The sequence below is a fragment of the Sitophilus oryzae genome, unplaced genomic scaffold (assembly GCF_002938485.1).
Source record: "Sitophilus oryzae breed Bouriz unplaced genomic scaffold, Soryzae_2.0 scaffold_1744_pilon_pilon, whole genome shotgun sequence".
NCBI classification, from domain to species: domain Eukaryota; kingdom Metazoa; phylum Arthropoda; class Insecta; order Coleoptera; family Curculionidae; genus Sitophilus; species Sitophilus oryzae.
This window is the reverse complement of record NW_022146440.1, coordinates 1,799,528-1,822,799: the sequence shown is the minus strand read 5'-3', so window position 1 is coordinate 1,822,799 and position 23,272 is coordinate 1,799,528. Positions and strand designations below refer to the sequence as shown.

At 31.6% G+C, this 23,272-nt stretch overlaps 2 protein-coding genes across 2 annotated transcripts in view; one reads left to right on the top strand and one right to left on the bottom strand.

Moving 5' to 3' along the window:
* LOC115881864 (pancreatic triacylglycerol lipase-like) overlaps window positions 1-23,272 on the bottom strand; it is a 249,470-nt gene that overhangs the window by 115,609 nt on the left and 110,589 nt on the right. The gene's annotated exons all lie outside the window — the stretch shown is intronic.
* Window positions 4,867-23,272, top strand: part of LOC115881858 (serine/threonine-protein phosphatase 6 regulatory ankyrin repeat subunit A) — a 71,047-nt gene continuing 52,641 nt past the window's right edge. The window contains exons 1-3 of the mRNA XM_030899555.1: window positions 4,867-5,161; window positions 10,551-10,798; window positions 11,686-11,787. Coding sequence (XP_030755415.1) covers window positions 5,083-5,161; window positions 10,551-10,798; window positions 11,686-11,787 — 429 coding nt within the window. The 5' untranslated portion in view covers window positions 4,867-5,082. The remainder of the gene's footprint in view (window positions 5,162-10,550; window positions 10,799-11,685; window positions 11,788-23,272) is intronic.

Genomic DNA, 23,272 nt, shown 5'->3' with positions numbered 1-23,272 from the left:
TTTTTATCTGAAAAAATAAAAAAGTTATAGGGGGTGAGCCACTTTTGCAACGCACCCGGTATGAAGATTGCAAATGGAAATATCTCAGAAGAAATTTTTCTTAAAATTTGTATCTCTCCAAATTAACAACTATGACAAATTATGATACTAAATAGGAGGTATCACGATTAAAACTACACATGCTGTTCTCGTTAAAACCTCTATATATTGATTAAATAAAATTGCAGTCTCGGACCCAACATTCTTGACCAATAGCAAGAAGGAGCGTGCGAAGAATGCGGCACGCTACATCCGGCCGGTCAGCCTTTTGGTCAAGCAGGACTTTATGCGATCAAGGCTTCAGTCTTACGCTAATGTTTTCTTTCCAGGAATAGATTTAGACGCTATTTTGCTCTACGGCTTAACGTCTAAAACTATGTCAACGGCTGTTAAATGCTTTTCAAATACAGGGTATTTCATAAAAGATGTGCCATCTCTCGTGTGTTGGGCAAGATTCTGCTTTGTTTCGTAGCTACAAGGGGTTAAATTTTTTTTCCGGTTTATTATAATTTTCTTCCCAGTGCTTTTAGTGATTCAAATAAAATTTTGAGGGTGAAAGTTTCTTCTGGGTGTTTCAAAAAACATGTTCCATCTCTCGTGGGGAGATTTCTCACGTAAAAATAGGATTTATTTTTCATATCAACATAGATCCAATTCTGATTTGTTTTATAGCTACAGGGTATTAATAAAGTCTTAATAATTTTTCGATTTATTATAATTTTCTAATGAAATTTTTAGGGTAAAAGTTACTATAAGTACTACATATTTTAATGACAAAAAAGTATCGCTAAATTCACCAGGGACGTGCATATGACGTGCAGAATTATCACTGGAATATTTAAAAAAAAATATGTGTGCCACTGACTTTTTCTCTTTTGATTTCAAAATTGTGTAGGCCTTTTAATGCCAATTAAAACTTATGTCTTGATATTTTGTCCAATTCGGCCTCCTTGATGAGATCAACCCACTTTTATTAATCACAAATAATAAAATTAAAATAAAATTAAGAAATTGTATATTTTACCTAATTTATTATTAAATATTATTACTATAGTCTATAAAATGAATAACTTGACCGTTATTTTTTACCAACGTGGCAAATATAAAATCCCTCTATCAAAAAAGTTACTGATATTCTTTAAATTGAGTGCCTGAACGAATCAGATAGGAAACTCTTTTTACTTTCGTGAAATAGAAAAGGAAAATAATCAAAGAAGTGACAAGTTCTTCCTCTTCTTGCAAAAATCAACACGAAATGTCATAATTGTCAAAAGTAAAATGTCATCAGCTTTTGACATTTCTAAATATCAGACAACAAAGAAAAATGCATGGTCGCAAGTTGCTAACCTAATAAAATTGACACTAGAAAAGCCCGCGGGAACTGTCAAATTCAAAGTTATTCGTTTCACAGACTATATTAGTTATTATTACTATTAGTCAATAGTACTATATTATTATACAGCAATTTCAAATTAAAAAATAATGGTATTTAAGATAATTATAAAAAAAACTAATTTTAAAATGTTTTAACAGGATATTATATTATTATAGGAACTTTTTTTCATATTTTTTGATGAAGAATCAATGAGTATTTATTTAAAACGTCGTGAGTTAATGATATTAATTTTTGTAAAGGTCGCTATTAGAGTTGGATCAAGGCAAATTAAAAATATTGCGTTTATCTCATTAAAGAGACCGAAATCTACAAAATATGAAGAGACAACTTTTAAGGTACGCGCACACTGAACAGAGCGGCACTTGCCGCATCGACCGAAGAAAAATATTGTTTGTGTTACTTTCAATGAAGGTGCGCACACTAGCCAGAGCCGCACAAGTCGCATCGACGAAAATGCGGCCAGCATTAAGAGAAAAAGAAACTCAGTGGCGTATATGTATTTTTTAGAAAAATATTCCAATGATAACCCATATGCACGTCCCTGGTGAATATGTCGACACTTTTTTAGCTTTAAAATATGTCGCATTTATAGTAACTTTTACCCTCAAAATTTCTTGGAAGAAAATTAGAATAAATCGAAAAAATATTAAGACTTTAACACCCCGTAGCTACGAATAAAAGCTAAATCGGACCTAGGTTGATATGAAAAATAAATCTTATTTTTACGTGAGGAATGTCCCCACCAGAGATGGCACATGTTTTTTTAACAACCTGTATAAGTACTACATATTTTAATGCTTAAAAAGTGTTGACAGTCCCCGTGGACGAGCACATCGATTATCACTGAAACAGTTTTCTAAAAAAACATGTACGCCACTGACTTTTTTTCCCTTGTTATCAAAATTATTGTATACAGTATGTCTCCGGATTGTCTTTATAAGTAAAAAATGACAAAAAAATGACATTTCGAGAAAAATGCATTCTTCATCTTCATAAAAATGTTTGCTTGTGTTCTAAAATGGTTAATCCCGTTTACTTTTCCAAATTTCCATACTATTTAAAGAAAATTTAAAAAAACACCAAGATTTACAACCAATAAGGTTGAATTTTTAAACAAAAAAGTATAAACGGGATTAACCATTTTAGAACAAGCAAAATTTTTTATGAAGAATGCATTCATATATCTCAAACTACTATCATATTTCAAAATGTCAATAATAAAAAAGTTTTTCCTCTTGTTCCGGGGTCATACTGTAGGTCGTTTAATGCCGATTAAAAGTTGTATCTTGATATTTTGTCGATTTTGATCTCCTTGTTGAGATAAACGAAATTTTATTAATCACAATTGATAAAAATTAAAATTATGATAACTGATGTTCAGTGCTGCCTACAGCAAATTCAAAAAACAATAATGGTATTCAAGATAATTACAAAAAAAACTATTCATAAAAGTTAACTTTAAAACTATGCATTACCGCACCCATGTTTATATGACCTTTTTTCATGTTTTTTGATGAGGAATCAATGAGTACTTATTAAACACTTTGGCCAGTTAATGACATTAAAAATTTTAAAGGTTGCAATCAGATTTGGAATAACGCAAATTAATTAATCTGCGTTTATCGCGTCAAGGAGACTGAAATCGACAAAATAATAACAGACAACTTTTAATCGGCATTAAACGGTCTACACAATTTAGCCAACAAAATAAAGTCCCTGGCTCAAATTATTTTTCGAAAAATATTCCAGTAATAACCGATATTATCCACGTACCTAGTGAATATATCGACTACTTTTCAGCATTAAAATATATCGCACTTATAGTAACTTTTACACACAAAATTTCATTCGAATCTCTAGAAGCACTTAGAAAGAAAATTATAATAAATCGAAAAAAATTGGTCAAGTGCGAGTCGGACTCCCGCACGAAGGGTTCCGTACCATTCATTTAGACACTATATTAATATAAACTTTTATTCCGATTTAGCTGAAATTTTGAATGCGCGTATAAGTATAATTTAAAAAAAAATGAAGAAACATATTACTAAAAATTGTATTAATTAATAATAAATATGTAAAAAGTAAAAATAAATATGTAAAAAAAACGATTAAAAAAAAGTCGCGTTGACTAGGATTCGAACCTGCCTTACTACGGCTCCAACGTCATAGCAGCGTAAAGTCCTAACGCTTTAACCACGCGGCCACCGAGGACTTGAAAGATTCTATGTAAAATTCTTACTTAAAAGATAATATTTAGTGAAAGTACTTTTTTATTTATAAACATTTATTTAATTCTGTTTTTAGTGTTTGTTCTTATAGCGGCAACATAGATACATTATCTGTAAAAATTTCAACAATAACGGTTCATAAGATAGACCTTTGTGACAGACGGACGGACGGACGGACAGTGAAGTTAGTAATAGCACAGATCATACAGATTATAAACTTATCGTCAAAAGCATTGTTTTTCGTGGTTTCAATTTTTGGAGTCGCGCACTAATTAGGTTACTAGTTTGCGCACAAGCACGCCCACCTATGGCCTCTAAAATTGTGCATAGCGCCTGACCGGTCTTGTGACCGGCCCAGTTATTACGCTGTTTAAACGGGAGTTTATTTTTGCGCACAAGAAAATTTACTCGTTTGCTCATCGTCATAAAAAACAATTTTCGTACCACGAATTAGGGACGAGATTTATTTTATCTGTATACTTATAGGCTACCTAATCTGTGGTAATAGGGTTCCCGTTTTTACCCTTTGGGTACGGAACCCTAAAAAGACTTTAACCTCTTGCAGCTACGAAACAAAGCAGAATCGGACCTATATTGATATAAAAAATAAATCTTATCTTTACGTGAGGAATCTCACCACAAGAGATAGTATATTTATTTTGAAACACCCTGTATGTAACTAACAGAATTTTGGGCTTCCATTGTCTTTATTTATTTTTCGATTATCACAACATTTGGATCACTGACCGGAACATTGCGTTAATCAAATAAAAAAAAATAAGGACAATGGAAGTCCGAAATTCTTTTAGTTTAAATACTGAATCATTGTCTACCACATTGAAACATTACCCTGTATATATTTAATTTCGGAATTTCTCTATAGTTTTATTTTTTAAAAGTTTGACAAAAATTTGAGCGTTACATTTCCAACTTGTGCTCTTCTTCCAAGAAGTAGCACGGCACGCAACCCTTATAGTTTTCCCGAAGACGCGGAGGGGTAAAATCGGGGCCAAATTCAAATTCCGACCGATTAAGGCAACTGAAGGAAGAGGGGATGAATATTTAACCGCCATTGGCCGAGATTTCTGCAATATTTGTCCCGTGCCAGCTTTTCTCCCCAACGTACATGCCAGAGCCGCGCCAGAACAAAACCGGGATTTGTTACATACCGACGGTTTCTTACCTAGTTCTTTTCATCAAAGTTTGTCAAACTAAAGTCGCGAAATTTTAAAATGAACTTTTCGCAATGCTTTCCAGTGCAGAAGTCCTTCTTAAGTGTGCCTCAATGTTATTTCTGTTATTTCTAAAAACGGTTAAATTGAAAAGTACTGAAAAGTACAACGTTCATCTAAAGCGTTTCGTTAACGACTAGAAATAATGTAAATAAATAACAGAACTAAAAAAAATATATTGAAAAAGATGTCGCAAGCTGGTGGTAAGAAAGGTGGGGCTAAAGGCCCCCCTAAAGGAGACGACGGCAATGGGAATAACAAGTCTAGTAAGTGGTTGCATATTTTATACCGTTTGAAACAGACGAACAAATGTGAGTTAAAGTTATGGTAGTATTTTATAATCAGATCAAATCACCCAAAGCCAAGCATCACAAACAAATCAAATTTTACAGAAGTATACAACATGAAATAAAAACAAAATAAATAACGACACGTAGGTTTCAATAAAAATACAATTCAAAACGAACTTTTACTATTTGACGATTATTTATTCACTTTGTTTTGAATACAAAAAAAATCTAATTTGTTAAAATAAAAAATATTTTGTAGTTTTAGCATAAATTTAAGTTTAGATGATATTAAACTTCCAGTTGAATGCCACATTTTATAAAAAAAATCTTTCTCTTGAATGGAAGTTTTTTATCCTAGAACTTTTAAAAGTTGGTAATCCTGCAGTTCAAAAACGAAACAAAAAAATAATATGATTAGATTTTTATGTCCATCTATGATGAATTGAGAATTTTTGAATTATATTATTTTTGTAATATACCGGGTGCGTCTCAAAAGTGCGTCTCACCCCCTATAACTTTTTTATTTTTTCAGATAAAACAACGAGATTTGGTATGTTATGATATAAATAGGATTGATTGACATATTCAATTGTTATCGGTCACTTCCGGTTTCACCGGAACTGTCTACAACTTTTGATTTTTAAATGGCACCCTTGGTATTTTTTACTTTATTCGATAGAAAATGACACTCTGTATAGAATGACATACAACTTTTGACATTTTCGCATATGGTTTATTTGAAATTGCAACATGAAGTTCATAACGACAATTTGACTCGAAATACCAAGTGTGTGGTACCAAATTATTCGTAAAAAAATGCCTTTTCTAAATACGCTAATGAACCACCCTTGTTCTATTTGAAAAAATTGAGATATCATTAAAAATACGATTTGGGCTTCTTTTAACCAGCTGGCGGCCGGGACAAGACAGTAAAAACATTACACGACCAAATCTATTTTTCCAAGGCTCCTTGATTAAAAATCAGTGTTTTTAACACAGCCATAGCACTCTAGACTGAAATTTAAAAGAAAATTTGTTTTTGGGCGAATATGTCAAAAATTGACATATGATATGTCATTCGATTCAGAGTGTCATTTTCTATCGAATAAAGTAAAAAATGACCTAGAGTGTCATTTAAAAATCAAATGTTGTAGTCATTTCTGGTGAAACAGGAAGTGACCAAAAACAATTGAATACGTCAATCAATCCTAATTTATGTCATATACTAACATACCAAATCTCGTTTTTTATCTGAAAATATAAAAAGAGCCACTTTTGAGACGCACCTGGTATAAATTTTATGATAAACTTAAGATTGTTTTCTAACTTTTTTTTTCTTTTTTTTAACTTCCAATTGAATGCCACATTTTGTAGAAAAATCCTTGAATGTGAAAAGTTAGAAAACAAGTCTAACTTTATTTATCTTTTTTCTGCTGTTCAAAAACGACATGAAAAAATATGATAATATTTTTATATCCATCTGTGGCGAATTCATTCTTTTTGAGTTATATTATTTTTGCAACATATTGCATTTTATGTCTTTGAGTGCGATAAAATAACAATTATAGCTTAGCACAATAATAATTGTAGTTAACCTAATAATTATAGTCTGGGGATTATTGAATTCAGCCTGTTTTAGATATTTGTGCAATAGATCAACATGTTTTGTAAATTCTAATACTGGGCTAGTGAATTCCTCATATATTTTTTTCGATTTGTCGTTTCCATAAAAATATATTTATTTATACAGGGTGAACCAAATTCACAATAAACATGTCAGTTTCAATTTAAAAATAATCAAAAAAATCAATTAATCAAGCAAAGAGCGTAATACCACATTATTACATCAATTGTTCACAAATATTTTTTTAAGAAGTTAATATAAAGGGTGATCCAATAATAGATAACGTCGTTGGAGTAGCAGCAAACACAAAAACGTCAATACCAATTTTCTCATAAATTTTCATAATGAAATATAGCCATGGTACTCTAGACCATGCAGAGGCATAGGTGACAATGGAAATTATTTTCATTTATCATTTAGATTAAACCCAAATTTTAAGAAAATTAATAAATGTATTTTTTTTATTTTTCCAAATTTTAAGATTTACAATGATTTTCCACTATCCGGTTTTCTATTAAACAATTTTCGTTTGCTTTAAACAATTTTCTTTTCTTAAATTTTAAATTACTAATAACAAATACGCTAGTTGTTACGGTGATAAAATATTTGGTGATAACATTGAAAATCAGTATAGAGCAAAATGAAAATATATGTAACTCCAATTCTATTGTTAATCTCATGTAACAAGATTTCTCAAATCATACATACCTATTATACTATTAATATTAAAATATAAAAGCAACGATAAAAATACAGAACTTCTATTTTTTGCAATTTTTTAGATTTTGTATAAAAATATTTAGAAAATACGTCTTTTTATGTAAAACTAGCTCACCCTGCTAACTTTGTACCGCCTAATTATAATAGTGAAATGAAGTGAGAGTTTTTTGTAAATCTCATGGTTCAGATGACTGATTGAGGTACAGATGACTGATTGACCTAATGATCCGGAATGAATTAAGACCAATCAATTTGACAGTTGTTCTTTGTTCTGTATATTTTTGTCTACATTCCCATTCAAGTAGGTACTTTCTAGGTATATATCTTTCTAGAAGATGTTATTTTCCCACTATTGTCCGTTGAATTTCTATTCTATAATGTCTAGTATGTCACTAATTTGCAGTGGACTTTAAATATTACAAATAAACTGTAAGAACATATAACATACTAATATTATCTGTGCTATAAGTTGTCAATTGCAGAATATTGCGGAGATCCAAATTTGATTTATTCAATTAGAAAAAAAAGTTTCTGTATAATTTTTCTGAATTCTTTCAATATTTTAAAAGTTATTCAAAAGATCATCAAAATCGGTCCAGCCGTTGCGTTGTTGAGTGGAGTAACTAAATGGCTTTTGTTTTATTTATTTAAATTATTGATCAGAAATAGGCACTAGATACTTTTCAAGGATACTAAGTATGATAGTATTTTTTTTATAATCAATAAATACTTTAAGAACTTTGAAAGTATGAATTTTAATAGAATAATTGTATTACCTAACTAAATAATTCTAACAATTACTAATAACTTTAACTAAAATACAAAACATTATGATAATTTTGAATAATTTAAAACAGCAGGTACCTACATACATATAATATGTTTCAATACTACCACATACAAAACTCTACAAACAGAACGAATAACTTACAACTTAACAAGAGAAGTAAAGTTTATAGGAGCTTGAACATGTTCATTTAAGTTTTAAATTAAATTACTTAAATATTTTTCATAGCACTCGTCTGGTAAATTTTGACGTGTTCACTATAATACAGGGTGGCCCATCGAAAACGTTCCGCAAGGCATAACGGCCAGGGTATATTTTTTTTCAAAAAATCCAAAAACACGTCCATTTTGTTTTTGAGGGGGACAACTTTTGACGCAAAAATGATTGCAAAATCTTTAAGCCTCTAAGCGGGGGTGTCATCCCCCAACTTTTTCCAAATGGGAAAGGGAGTCGAGTGGCGCCGCAATGAAAAGGGCTTTCTATTTTCTATATTTCCCCGCTTCGTTTTTAAAAATCGAGTCATTTTGTCAACTTTTTGCAAAAAAAACTTACCTTATTAATGAAGCAAATGCTTAAAATGTTGCCCGTCAACCTCCATACAGTAATACAAATTATTTTCAAACCGTTCTCGAACAATCTGAAGAACTTGCGGGGTCACTTCGCGACCAACATCAATAATTCGTCTTCGCAGGTCTTCTAATGAGGCGGGTTAGGTTACTAGTGCTATACACTTTACTTTTTATCCACAACCTTTTTTTACCTTTTGTCCACATTTGAAAAAAAGGAGTCATGTCGGGTAACCGGAGAGGCCACTCAATTGCACCCCTTCGTCCAATCCACCGACCGGGAAAGTTATTATTTAAATAATTACGCACATTTTGAGAGTGATGTGGAGGTGCACCGTCTTGTTGAAATATTAGTTCGGCTTCAACGTATCCAGGATTGTTCTCTATGATGTCAGTTAGGGCTGGGTCGATGGTTTTTTCCAGTAAATCCAAGTACATATCACCTGTTAGATTTCTAGGAAGAAAAAAAGGACCTAAAATAGAATTTCCAAAAATACCAGCCCATACGTTCAATTTCTGAGGGTTTTGTGTGTGCACCTCGTGAAAAATCCTGGGATTGTCCTCAGCCCAGTACCGACAGTTGTGCCGATTAAATACACCGTTCAAAAAAAAAGTACACTCATCCGAAAAACACACATTAATTAGGAAATTATTATCATTCGCCACTCGTTCACTCATAGTTTCGCAAAATTGCAAGCGACGGTCAAAATCGTCTTCGTTGAGTTCTTGTACTAACTGAATTTTGTACGGGTAGAACTTATTTCCACCTTTTCTGCATGTGAGTACATCATAATTGTTAAAAAGTTTAACAATATTGAGAAGAACTTCAACGCACAAGTCACAGAACAGCTATCTAGCAACTACCCCACCTGATCGTCCAACCTTGTGGCAAGTGAAAAAATGCGTATAAACATCTAGAAATAATAAGAATAAACAGCAAATTGGACGAAGGAATTTATCCTTATCATTTACTCTGATAAATGTTTAAATAAGCTTTCCAAATTTCAATCCTTCATATTTTCTCAATGACTCGACCGATTTTCAAAAACGAAGCGGGAAAGTATAGAGAATAGAAAGCCCTTTTCATTGCGGTATCACTTGACCCCCCTTCCCATTTGAAAAAAATTGGGGGATGCCACCCCCACTTAGAGGGTTGTAGATTTTGCAATCATTTTTGGGACAAAAGTTCTCCCCCTCGCAAACAAAATCGACGTGTTTTTGGATTTTCTGAAAAAAAAATTACTCTGGCTGTTATGATTTGCGGAACGTTTTCGATGGGCCACCCTGTATGATATGTTAACAACATATCTCCAAATATCGTAGGATTAGAAAAAAACGGCGTCAGAAGTGGCTTGAAAATGAAGATCGCTGTCATTCTGTATGTAAAATTATATGGGAAATGTCGATCGTCATCTCTATGCCATTTGGACACCGATACTTTGCTCTAATTATATTTATATAATGCATATTATAAATTATGAACATATACGACATCTTTAAATATCCATAAAACATTAAATGTAGTCAATTTAAATATTAAAAACCTGTTTCTGATATACTTGATCTCTATCCAGAACTTTACAGCTCTTGTCTACCACTAGTTAATCTGGCAATTTGATCTAAAATGAATTAACTACTGAAACCTAATTTAAAGCAACCTTTTTTTAGACACCTCGAAGGATTCCAAAGAAAAGGATAAAGATGAGACAGCAAGTAATCCGGAAGGTGATGAGGCGGCCGGTGCCAAGCCTCAATCTGCCGGAGCGAACATCAGGGATGCTGCCCAAAGGATCCTGACACTGTGCCAAAAGGGGGAATGGGCTCCTGTCGATCAAATTATGAAATCTATGGAAAAGGCCATAGCTAATACAGGGGAAGACGCTACTACTACACCATTAGCAGGAGTAGCGGATTTGGTAAGAAGTCTGGCATAGCTATTAATATGTTGTGCTTAAAGTTTACCTTAAAAGATCATTTCTGTTAATAATTTAAGATATATCTCATTTTAGCGGGGCACACACGAGTGGTATTTTTCGCAGATTTTCTCTCACGGATTAATCCGATTTACCAGCACCTTAGTGCTCTAGAACTGTAGAGGCCGCTTATTGAGGGTTTTGTATCGACGTTTTGTACCTGGCGAGATTGTATAGGAGTATAAAATATCTAACCCGCGGTTCAGTCACTTCAAAATTTGGGAGAGTTTGCAACTAACTAATCGATTTGTCTCTTCACAGATCAATTCCGTTCAAAAAAAGTGAGATTTGATATTTACGTTAGTGGACAATGAAATATCTATCCTCTCGTATCGCATATCAGATCGGCGGATTGGAATGACTTTCGTGTGTGCCCACCTATAATGGCGGAAGTACCAGCACTCATTTTCAAAGACTATACCGTATATGATCGAAAGGAAACGGCATCAAAGACGGCTGGGGTATCACAATCGATAATAATTTTGGCGAGGTCAAGCCCTAGACGTCATTTACTAACATTTGACATAAAACTTATCAAAAAACACAAAATTCAACATGTTTGGAAATTTTGTTTTTATTCTTTTTTATTTAGACAATTTTTTGACAAATTCTTATGCCAATTTCTAATATACGAGGGTTAGACCTCCTCAAAATTATCGTCAACTGTCATTTCAGGGGAAACTGTGACGCTGTTATTTCTTCAATTGAATATTTTGAAAATTATTTTTTTTTAATTATATATCATTCAGTAACCTTCTGAAATATGGTTAACAACATAATATAAATGTATAGATAGATGTATGATTTTGAGTAATTTTTTATCTGTTCAGCTTACTGGAATGACTCCGTTGATGTATGCAGTCAAGGACAACAGAACATCTTTACTGGATCGTATGATAGACCTGGGGTCGGAAGTCGGAGCAAGAAATAATGTAAGTAAAGTAAAATACGAAAACACTTTACTGCTTTAATGTATTTGCAAGTTTTTTTTAATATTTTTCTGTAAGTTTTTTTTGATGGGGGAGATAGTATACATATTATGTATTTAGATGTATACAGGGTGTCCAAGGCTGAGCGTGCATTAGAAGTTTCTAGAGAACTGTAACATCTAGATCGGAGATTTTTTGCAAATTAATGTTTCACAACGAGATCTATCGATTAAAAATATTTTCAATATGGCGGCATTTCCGGAAATACCGGAAGTTGACAGCAACTTTCTTATTTTAAATGGGTACCCCCATTTTTTACTACATACTTCAATTCTCTGTAAAATTTTATGAATTTTGATATCAAACACTCTATACCTAACATTAACCGTTTTTGAGAAAAAAAAATATTTAAAATTTTTAAATGAAAAAACTACTTGTCAAAAAAATCTGTATAGCCTAAACGACAAATTTAGTGATTACCACGGTCACTGTGGCATAAAGCGAAGATATGTGGCTATCTATTTCAAAAATTAAATTGTTCGAATGTCATATAATATTGACTTTAGCTTTCATGGAATTGAACGATTAAAAAGTTACCATAAATCATTCTTTTCAAATGGAAACCCACTTTTTTTATTTGACTTGTGAAAAGGTTTTTTAATTCGTTACTTTTTGATTATACATGTTCTTATACCTAAAATAAATCGTTTTTAAGTTATTTAAGATTTAATTTTAAAGAGTATATTTTTTTTAACCAGTAGCTTATGACTTTAAGCGTCACACGATGTAAAACTATATCTGGTCATGTCATATTGCCAGTAGCTATCACTAAAATACGAGATATATTTTTATCAATATACTTTTACTAAAGTTTTACCAGCAGTATTTATAATATACAAAATTCAAATAATTAGTTTTTTAACAGAAGGATATAAATTGTCTGATGCTTTGACACTTAATGTCAACGGAAGCTAGATAAAATCAAGAAAAAATTACGCTATAAAACTAAATCTTAAATAACTTAAAAACGATTTATTTTAGGTATAGGAACATGTATAATCAAAAAGTAACGAATTAAAAAATCTTTTCTCTAGTGGAATAAAAAATGTGGGTTTCCATTTGAAAACAATTATTTATGATAATTTTTTAATCGCTCAATTCCATGACAGCTACAGTCAATATTATATGACATTCGAACAATTTAATTTTTGAAATAGATAGCCACTCTCTTTATATCACAGTAGCTGTGATAATCACTAAATTTGTCGTTTAGGCTATACAGATTTTTTTTGTCAGAGAGTTTTTTTTCTCGAAAAATTTTAAATATTTTTTTCCTCAAAAACGGTTAACGTTAGGTATAGAGTGTTTAATATCAAAATTCATAAAATTTTAAAGAAAACTTAAGTATGTAATAAAAAATGGGGGTACCTATTTAAAATAAGAAAGTTGCTGTCAACATCCGGTATTTCCGGAAGTGCCGCCATATTGAAAATATTTTTAATCGATAGATCTCGTTGTGAAACAGTAATGTGCAAAAAATCTCCGATCTAGATATTGTGGTTCTCTAGAAACTTCTAATGCACGCTCAGCCTGGGACACCCTGTATACATACCTTGCCCCAAATAAAAATAACTAAGCAGTGGATAGAAAAGTGATCTGTGGTGGACTAGATTTACGGTTCTTTATTGAGAATAAGTAGATATTTATCTATGCTCTGCAATTTTGTATTTTGAATTAAATTTATTCTTTAATATGATCAATAAAATAGTAGTACATAATATTTATATAGTTTTATACATGCATTTTTAGAACATTTTAAAGAACAATTTAATTGTGAATTGTCGAAAAATAGTTAAAAGACTTAATTTGAATCATATCTGATTTTGTTGTAATTTCATACCAACTTTATTTTATTTAAAAGAAAAAAAATCAATATGGATCGTTGCTGTTATATTAAAAAAGTTACATGAGAAGAACTACCTCTCCCGGTATGCTAGGAGTTATGATAATTCTTATATAATAATATTTCTGTGAATTATAGATTTGCCTCTTATGTCATATACTAACATACCATATCCCGTTTTTTTATCTGAAAAAATTAAAAAGTTAGGGGTGAGCCACTTTTGAGACGCACCCGGTATATCTGCACTATCACGATTTTCTAATTTTCAAACTGCTTGTTCGTAATTATGAAATGCACGAGGCGATCGCTCGTATCCGGAATAAAATGATGAGTAAAAATTCGGGGTGTAACATCACAGGTAACATCATAACCGAAAATTTATTACGCTTAACCAGATTACGTGTTTTATCAGTTCACGCTCATCAAGTATTACTATTTTCGTAACCACTACCCTGATTAAATATACACCTTGCTATTTTTAAAATAAGCTATTTTATTATGGTTATAAAAATAGTCCAGGAAAAAAGCTAGTAGGTACTTCGTATAGACCAATAATTGCAATGCATATTATAGGAAAAATAAAGATATACCTACAAGAGGATTTTTTTTTATAATAGACATTTTGAGAAAAATGCGTTCTGCTCAAAAATTTTTGCTTGTTCTAAAATGGTAAATCCCGTTATTTTAAAATGTTAAAGAAGCACAAAATTTATTTAGTTCAATGCTACGGATAGGGCGATGATGGTTATCGGAAAATGTGATACTTTAACAGCAGCACATAATATTACGTTAATTAAAATTAATAATAATCATCTATCAAAGAATGAAATCGAATTGATATTACCATAGAAACGCCTTTGATTTTTAGAACGCCTTTTCTAGGACGCCACTTTAAGAAAAATTCAACCACATTTTCATGTTTACTTAATTTTCTCTAAAACGGTATGAAAATTTGGAAAAGTATAAACGGGATTAACCGTTTTAGAAAATGGATTTTTTCTATGGAAAATGCATTTTTCTCAAAATGGCAATAATAAAAATGTTTTTCCTCTTGTAAAGAAAATCCGGGGACATACTCTACAAGTCTGAGTTAAAACAAGAGAACTGTTTCTTCAAAAAAGTCCTATGGGTATTTCGCTACTTGCATTGTAGGAAAATCTAAAAAATAAAATAGTTATTTTTTGTTAACACAGCTGGCGTTATTCCAACGGAGACCAACTTGTTAGCAGTGATCTACTAATAAACAAAAGAAATTCGAAGAGATTCGTTGTTAATAGTACATTTTAAAAAATGTTTAACCATTTCTATAGAGTCTCGATCTGTTGCTTTGTCAGTGGTGGCAAAATTAGAAATATTATTATAGATAAAAAAGTTGATTATATGGATAAATTTCCTACCGCAAATTGTGAAACATCTTAATATACGTAAAGAATGGTGTTTAAATATAACTTCTTGGAATAATTTCCCCATAAAATTTCCCACCGTTTCTAAAAAAAGAAGTAATGGTTTTAAGAACATTTCCAAGTCATTTAATTGAATAAATTTACGTATAATTCTAAACATAAGTCTTACTAGAAATAATTAATTATTGTGTATAATACAGTAAAACTTCCCATTTCGGCCACTTCTAAAAAGCGGTCACTTCTGTTAGCGGTCAATTTTCAGTTGTTTGAATTAATCTTAGGGGAATTCCTATATTAAAATATTTCTCAATAACGTTAATTCCGAAAGCGGTCACCGGCCGCTTCAAAGGTACATTTTAGGGAAAAACCCATTAAATTTATTGCCCCAATACCGGCCAAAAACCGAACCCTTCGAACCTTTTTTTTTGTCTAACAAGAGCTGTTTCAGGACACTTTAGGAAATTCCAAGCAATAAACATTTATAATTTGTTTGAGAAGTAGGTACAGAGAGTGACAAATACAATACAAATTCGTCAGTAGTTTGCTGAAATTTTTGGGAGATATAGAATCAGTTTAGTTTCTTACTCTGAAAGAACAGCAACCATGTCTTTGAAACGTAAACGTTTGTCTATTAAAGAGAAATTAAATATTGTCGCGGAAAGTGAAAAATATAACAGCAGTGCTCGAAAGTTGGCGGAAAAGTTTGGTGTTGGAAGAACGCAAGTGAACGACATTTTAAAAAACAAAGTGGAATTAAAAAAAATGTTTGAAGAAGAAGGATGCAATGCAGATAAAAAACGAAAGTTTCCTAAAACAGAAGGATTTGCAATCGATCAACTAGTTTACGAATGGTTTTGTAAGGCAAGGAACAAAAACATACCCATATCGGGAACCTTAATTCGGGAAAAAGCTCTTGAGGTATCTACATCCTTGAAACTTAGTGAATTTAAGGCTTCAACTGGCTGGTTAAATAAGTTTTGCAAGAGACATAATATTAACTTCAAAACAATTTGTGGTGAGTCTGCAGATGTGGATGAAGTGACTGTTGAAGACTGGAAAACAAAATTAACAGCAATCATTAAGGAATACGACACTAAAGACATTTTTAATGCAGACGAAACAGGGCTTTATTATATGGCAATGCCAAACAAAACCTTTGCTTTAAAGAATGATAAATGTGCTGGCAAAAAATCAGCTAAACAACGAGTGACACTGCTTTTCTGTTGCAGCATGCATGGTGAGAAGGAAAATCCGCTAGTTATAGGTAAGAGCAAAAACCCGAGATGTTTTAAAGGAGCGCATGTAGATAAATTGCCGATAGAATGGGTATCCAACAAAAAAGCTTGGATGACGACAGATATAATGACATCTTGGCTCAAAACCTTTGACACCAAAATGAAACGGCAGGGTAGAAAAGTTCTTTTATTTTTGGATAATGCCACGTCTCACCCAAAAATAGAACTTGAAAATGTTCGTATAATTTTTTTTCCTCCAAATACGACATCTCATTGCCAGCCGTTGGACCAAGGAATTATTCAAAATTTTAAATTAAAATATCGTCAATTTTTTATTAAAAGACTTTTGACTTTTACTAATACCGAAGAAACGATGGAAAAGGCTAAAGAGAGCATAAATTTGGCAAGTACTATGGTGTGGATAAGTACAGCATGGAAAAATGTTACATCGAACACTATAAAAAAATGTTTCCAAAAAGCGGGATTTGCAACCGTCAAAGGGGACGATGCATTTGACGAAGAGGACGACATTCCTTTAAGTCAGTTATCTTCAATTTTAAAAAACATGCCAGGAAGTCCAGATCTTAAAGAATATCTGACAGTCGATTCAGATGTCCCTACGGAAAATCCTAGTTTAGAGATGCAGGGAATAATCCAGGAATTTACAAACAACAAGGACAGACAGGACTCCACTCAAGCCGAAGAGGAAGAAGATGAAGGCCAAGACATTCTGTGTTCATCTATAAATAATATGAGTGAAGTATGTGAAAAATTAAGAGACATTCAGAATTTTTTGGTGATTCAAAACAAAGACGAACTAGCGGTTGATATTGCCCATACTTTGATGAAATTTGAAAGTGAAATTACAAAAATCAAAATTAAAAATTTAAAGCAGACTACCATTAATCAGTTTTTCACCATATAAAATAAGGTTATCATTTTGTAACTTTTAAAGTCAATTGTACATATGTATATAAGAATACCTATGTGTAAAATACATATGTATACATTGTAAGTTTTTTTTCAAAAATTCTTATGTAATAAAGTTTTTTGTAACAACTGAATTATTTTTTGTGCCAAAAATCTAAAACTGAAGATCATTTATTAACACTTATTGTGTGTTTGTACTACATGCTCGTACTTAATTTTAATTACTTTGCACGTTTCCAAAATAAAGGCATTTTACATTGGTATCTGTATTTTATTGTTCCCAATAGTGGCCACTTCCCTTAACGGCCACATTCCTTTGAAAATTTTTGTGGCCGCTATATGGAAGTTTTACTGTATGTGTATAACAATTAAGCACATTTATTTTGTAATTCTTATATAATATGGTATTATAGGGTCTGTTAATATAAGGTTTGTTCCAACCTGCATTTCGGGATCGTTTCGAAATCGTACTCGAATCGGTTTTCTTGCACTTTGTTAGCATGGGCGGACTTCGATAGTTTCGTGACGGTGCAAAAAATGTGCAAAAAGGATCAACGTTGGAACGCTTTGTGGATTGTTTTCGAGTTTTCGAGTTTTCGGAACTGTCAAAAATCAAAGTCAAGCGTGCGTGTATCGATCGATTTTCTGTTTTTGTTTAGAATTTCATAACATAACCCTATTATTTTTGTTTGCAATTTGCAATAATAATAATTATTATTCTTGAAATGGAGAACCAGAATCCAGTAATTCCATAAATATTGCTCATTTTTCACCCTTTCACTAGGCAGCAACTCCAAATTGTCACTATCTGAAGTGGAGGTAAAGAAATCAGTCATACCATCGTCACTCATCCTTAATTATTATCTATAGATAATTATGAAACTGTACAATTTAAAATTTCCGGACGATTTACTCCACACAAACTCACAAGCAAAAGTATAACGCACACGTATTCGAATTCGTAAAAAATAACCAAGACAGAAGCATCAGCCGGATGCCGGACCAGAATCAGCTGTTAAAAATCGATAATCTCTGCCAATATGAGGTTCGTTCCAACCCGCGTAAGAAACGGTTTCTTACAGTAAGGAGTTTGCGCAGAAGTTGAAAAGCGTTCCAACCGGATTTACTGTCGGTTAGTAAATCATATATTTTCTGTTCCATCTTAAATTGAAAACTGTTTGAAAACTGTCAGAACGGTTTGCAAAATTTTCTCTTATCATTTATCCGACGCATGCGTATTACCGTTATAACCACGCCATAACTAATACAATAATAGCAAATTTGATTATACTCGTATCTGTTTGAATAATTTAAACGGGCTGTTTAACTAATTAAAGACTTGTGAATAGATATCATGAGTGACGAAGAGTATAGTAGTGAGATTAGTGACGTGTCGTCCATGGAAAGTAGTGATGAGGAGGATTTAGAATTGCTACTAGATGAGCACAGAATTTATAATCAAAATTATTTAGGTAAAATCGACATTTTTGCACATAAATTTATCTAATCTCTTATTGTGTTAATATTTTCAGAGGAAACCGTGCTTCAATATTCCAATGAAGTTTTCTTTGAATATTTTAGGCTTAGAAGACAAAGTGCTAATCACGTACATGGCTGAAAGGTTTGAAATAAGCCAGCATTTTAATAGCCAAGTTGGCCAATATGGCAATATTCGTGCTTTGCATCAAGTAAAATATAAAATAATAATTTGCTGAAATTGGTATTTTCTTTAAAGATAATTACCTTGTTGAGCCATTTTCCTAGTTTTTTCAGAGACAACAACCACACGAATTTTAGGTTATGTTATTTTATTTAAAATTGACACTTGACAGACAAAATGTTAAGCAGGTGTTCCTACCCTAGTTTCAAATTGGTCAGAAAACAATTAATTTTACAGACATGCGCAATGGACAAGATTTGCAAATTGTTGCAAATCTGTTTATGATTCATGGTTGGAACGAACCTATGCTTTAATGCACAAGTCAACCCATACAGTTCTCAATTTGAACCATGTACCGAAATTACCGTTCTGAAATCGTAACTAAACGATCCCAAGGAGGTAGGTTGGTACGCAAATAGGATCGTCCGATAGCCGTCAAATCTCGGTTGGAACACATTTGAATTACTGCGCACAAGCTTGATCGTTCGGTGACGGTTCTGGGGAGGGTTGGAACAAACCTATAAACAACTCGAAGGATTAAAAATAATAGTTCAATAACTGTTTTTTAAATCATTCAACATTAATTATATAGAAAAATATTTCAAAAGTTAAAAAATTAATTATCATTTTTATAAATCTATTGTAATTAACTGTTAATGATTAATTAATATCATTTTGCGAGATGACAAAGCATAATAATAATTTGTAATTTAAATCTAATTATAAATTCTCTTAGAGAAAGTTTTTAATGCAGGATATTTTTCACTAGGCTAATTTTGTTATTTCTTGGTAGGCTCTTAATTGCATTTTAATTACTCGATATGAATGTATATATTTATAGATGAACGTATTACTCATGGCTCTAAGAGTCTACTAAATTTTTCGCAAGCACCAATTTTTTGCTAAAACGTAAAAGAAAAAATAGAGGTGATTTATCACTTCAATTTTAGTCACGCTATACCCCCTGCCCTAGAAAGGCGATAATAATTTAGCCCTAATAAGTCGGACGATAGTAAACTGAAGTATCTACATCCACACTGATAGTTTATTGGTACATAAACTCTTTTCTATTAAAGGGAATATTTATTTTTTATTATCTAAAATATGTTCTAGTTATTAATCCGCTTCTAATGTGGATAATATAAGGCAAATTATAAAAGAAAGTGCAAAATTGGTAAACTTACTTTATATTAAAGATTCCTTTAATAAGAAGGTCGTCTTTTTCTTTTATATTTTCCATATAGAAACATAGTAGGCGCCAGTGAACATCAAAAATATCAAAATTAACTCTCATTTGTTTGATGTGCAATGACTGTTTGCCAACAACGACCAACAGGAATATTATTTTTACAAATGTATATACTGAGTGTTAAAAAGTCTAAAAAATATGGAAAACACTAAGAACAAAGTACTTGTATATGTAAAAATACGATGAAAAGTTATTAATAAAAGTTCTAGGGATTGAAAAACTACACCACGTTACCAAATTTTATCTCACTACCTAAAACGTACAGGGATTGGTAAAAGATTCCTCTTCATATAAAATACCATTTACTCTAAATTAACTTAATTTCGTTTTGAATAACTTTTAAATCCTTGTTTACCTTTACGCAATTTCATTACTTCCCTTTTTAAATTAACCAATGGAGGCTATAAAATAAAAATCGTACACGATTAATTATTAAACTTTTTTTTTAGAAAACGAATGAAAAATAAAAAATATTGTTGCAAACAAATAATAGATAATAAAGGCAGGTTGTAGCAGGTGTTATTCCAAAAAAATTAATTTAGAGTAAATGGTATTTTATATGGAGAGGAATCTTTTACCAATCCCTGTACATTTAGGTAGTGAGATAAAATTTGGTAACATGGTGTAGTTTTTCAATCCCTAGAACTTTTATTCATAACTTTTCCTCGTATTTTTACATATACAAGTACTTATTTGTTCTAAGCGTTCTCCATAATTTTTAAAATTTTTAACCCTCGGTATATACATTTGTAAAAATAATATGCCTGTTGGTCGTTTAAGCACAAGCAGGAGTTTTTATGAAGAATAACTTTTTTTCATAAACCCACGAATAAAAAAGTTTTCCCTCTTTGGGAGTCAATCCATGGACACACTGTATAATACTAATGGCTCTTTAAGTTACATTATAATATTAAAACTTAAATGACAGTTTTGGTATTTTATCACATTGGCATTTTGGTAAGCTTAATTATTACTGAGTATTATAATGTCTTTTGATAAAAAACTATAATGTAGCTGTTATCTCTTTATTTTAACTTGTATGTTGGTAAAAGAAAAACCTATAAAAATAACGTCATATTGCGTGACCAGTAAAAGACCTAAATCTCAGAATAATAATACATATTATTCAAGTATAATTTCTTACCTTGAAAATGGGGTCATTGTTGAAAGGCAAAAAATATGTTTTCAAAAACTATGACAAATCAAGTTTCATGGAAAACTCAACAAATGACCGTGAGGTCGTTTATAGTTTGGATTACACTGGATTGTTAATATTAAATTAAGATCTTGACATCCTCGCGATATTGTATTAGTTATATGAGTACAGTAATTTACTTTATATGAACTAAGTACTGATATTGAAAGTAAAAGAATTTCGGACTTCCATTATTACGTCCTTAAACATTTTTATTTAGACAACGATTCGGGCAGATGTATCACATACTGTTAACAAGTCTGAGGTAATCTAGATTCTAAAAGTACTGAGCAGAGTATTTACCCGTGAAAATGTTGGATGCAATCAAGCGTATGCTTGTCCCCTGAAAAATACCCGCTTTTGTACGTTTTATAAGTGCTATAATGTGGAAATTTCCATTCTTGGATGGCTAAAGATGTTACCGTTGCTAGATATTATACGATTCTTTAAAATTTACGCTTACTTTGTGGGCAACCCCGGTTTCCTGATATTGTGGTGCTTACATTACACATGGTATATAATATGTGACTTTTTTCACTTCATTGCCGTGTATTTTTTAGGTTCGTTTAAGGTTAAGTCGTACATTTAGAGAAATTTTTACTACTCCAATATACGATTCACTTTATTCACAACGTAGACACTTGTTCTCTTGTTTTGTTAATTCTGGATTTGTTTTTAAGACACTTTTTAGAGAAGTCCCAGACTTAAAACGGTTTTAATTATAATGGTAAACGGTAATATTGCTTGGCTATTCACCTGATCTGGTCTGATGTTGTTTAATATGTTGCCATTTTAAATATGGAATCTTCAAAAAAGCGATAGCCAAAAGGAAAGAGAATTTTTTTACCAGTAATTTAGTACCACATAACTGGGCATTTCGAGTCAAATTGTCGTTATATTTATTGTCGTTAACCATGATACAAAGGAAACAAGGTATGATATATTGCGCAGGTTTGGTTACTTGGTCATTACGTCACAGGTGCTAACTACACAATTATTGGTCGGCAAGCTCCGCGCGCCAACTTCCAATCGTCAAACTGATGACACATAATAATGTGAAAATTACTTTTCAAATGTCAAGCTCAATGATTTGACATAACTTTTGAGGTTTTGGTTTGGTTAATTCGTCCCTATTTTAGTTTTTTTTATTAGTGGCAATTGAACAATATGGATATTTTTTTGTATAGCGTATTACGGTCACAGGTATGATATATAACTGAACGAAATTGGAGCCGCTATCGATCATACCTTGTTTTCTTTGTATCTTGTTAACATGTGACATGCCATTCTATTAGAATATCATTTTCTATCAAATAAACTAAAAAAAATATAGAGGGTACCGTTTAAAAATCAAAAGTTATAGTTATTTCCGGTGAAACAGGAAGTAACTGAAACTAAGTGGGTACAACTATCAATCCTGATTTATATCCTATACTAATTTGCCAAATGTCGTTTCTTATCTGAAAAATAAAAAAGTTATAGGGGTGACCCACTTTTGAATAACACCTGGTATTATCAACATAAAAAACTTAGAACTACTTTCTATAAATACTTTTAATAAATTAGCTATCACTTGCATTATAGTTGATAGCATTTTATTTATTCGCTTTCCATAAAGATATATTTTTTGATTAAATTAAAATACTTGTTCAACTGTAACTAATCTTATATCATTATAGGCAAATACTAAAGCTTTTTTGTCAGAAAAACCGCTATGAAAAAAACGTTAATTCGTTCGTATACATTCAACTTGCAGATTTCCTGCAATTTTATGTAATCGATAGATTAAAAATGTAATTTGCGGAATGGGTTTAGGAGGATTAAAATGGCGGAATTACTTTCTCAGTTAATGTACATTTGTTCGATAACCGTTTTATCCTGATTAAATCGAACTATGGTTCTGTTGGTATATC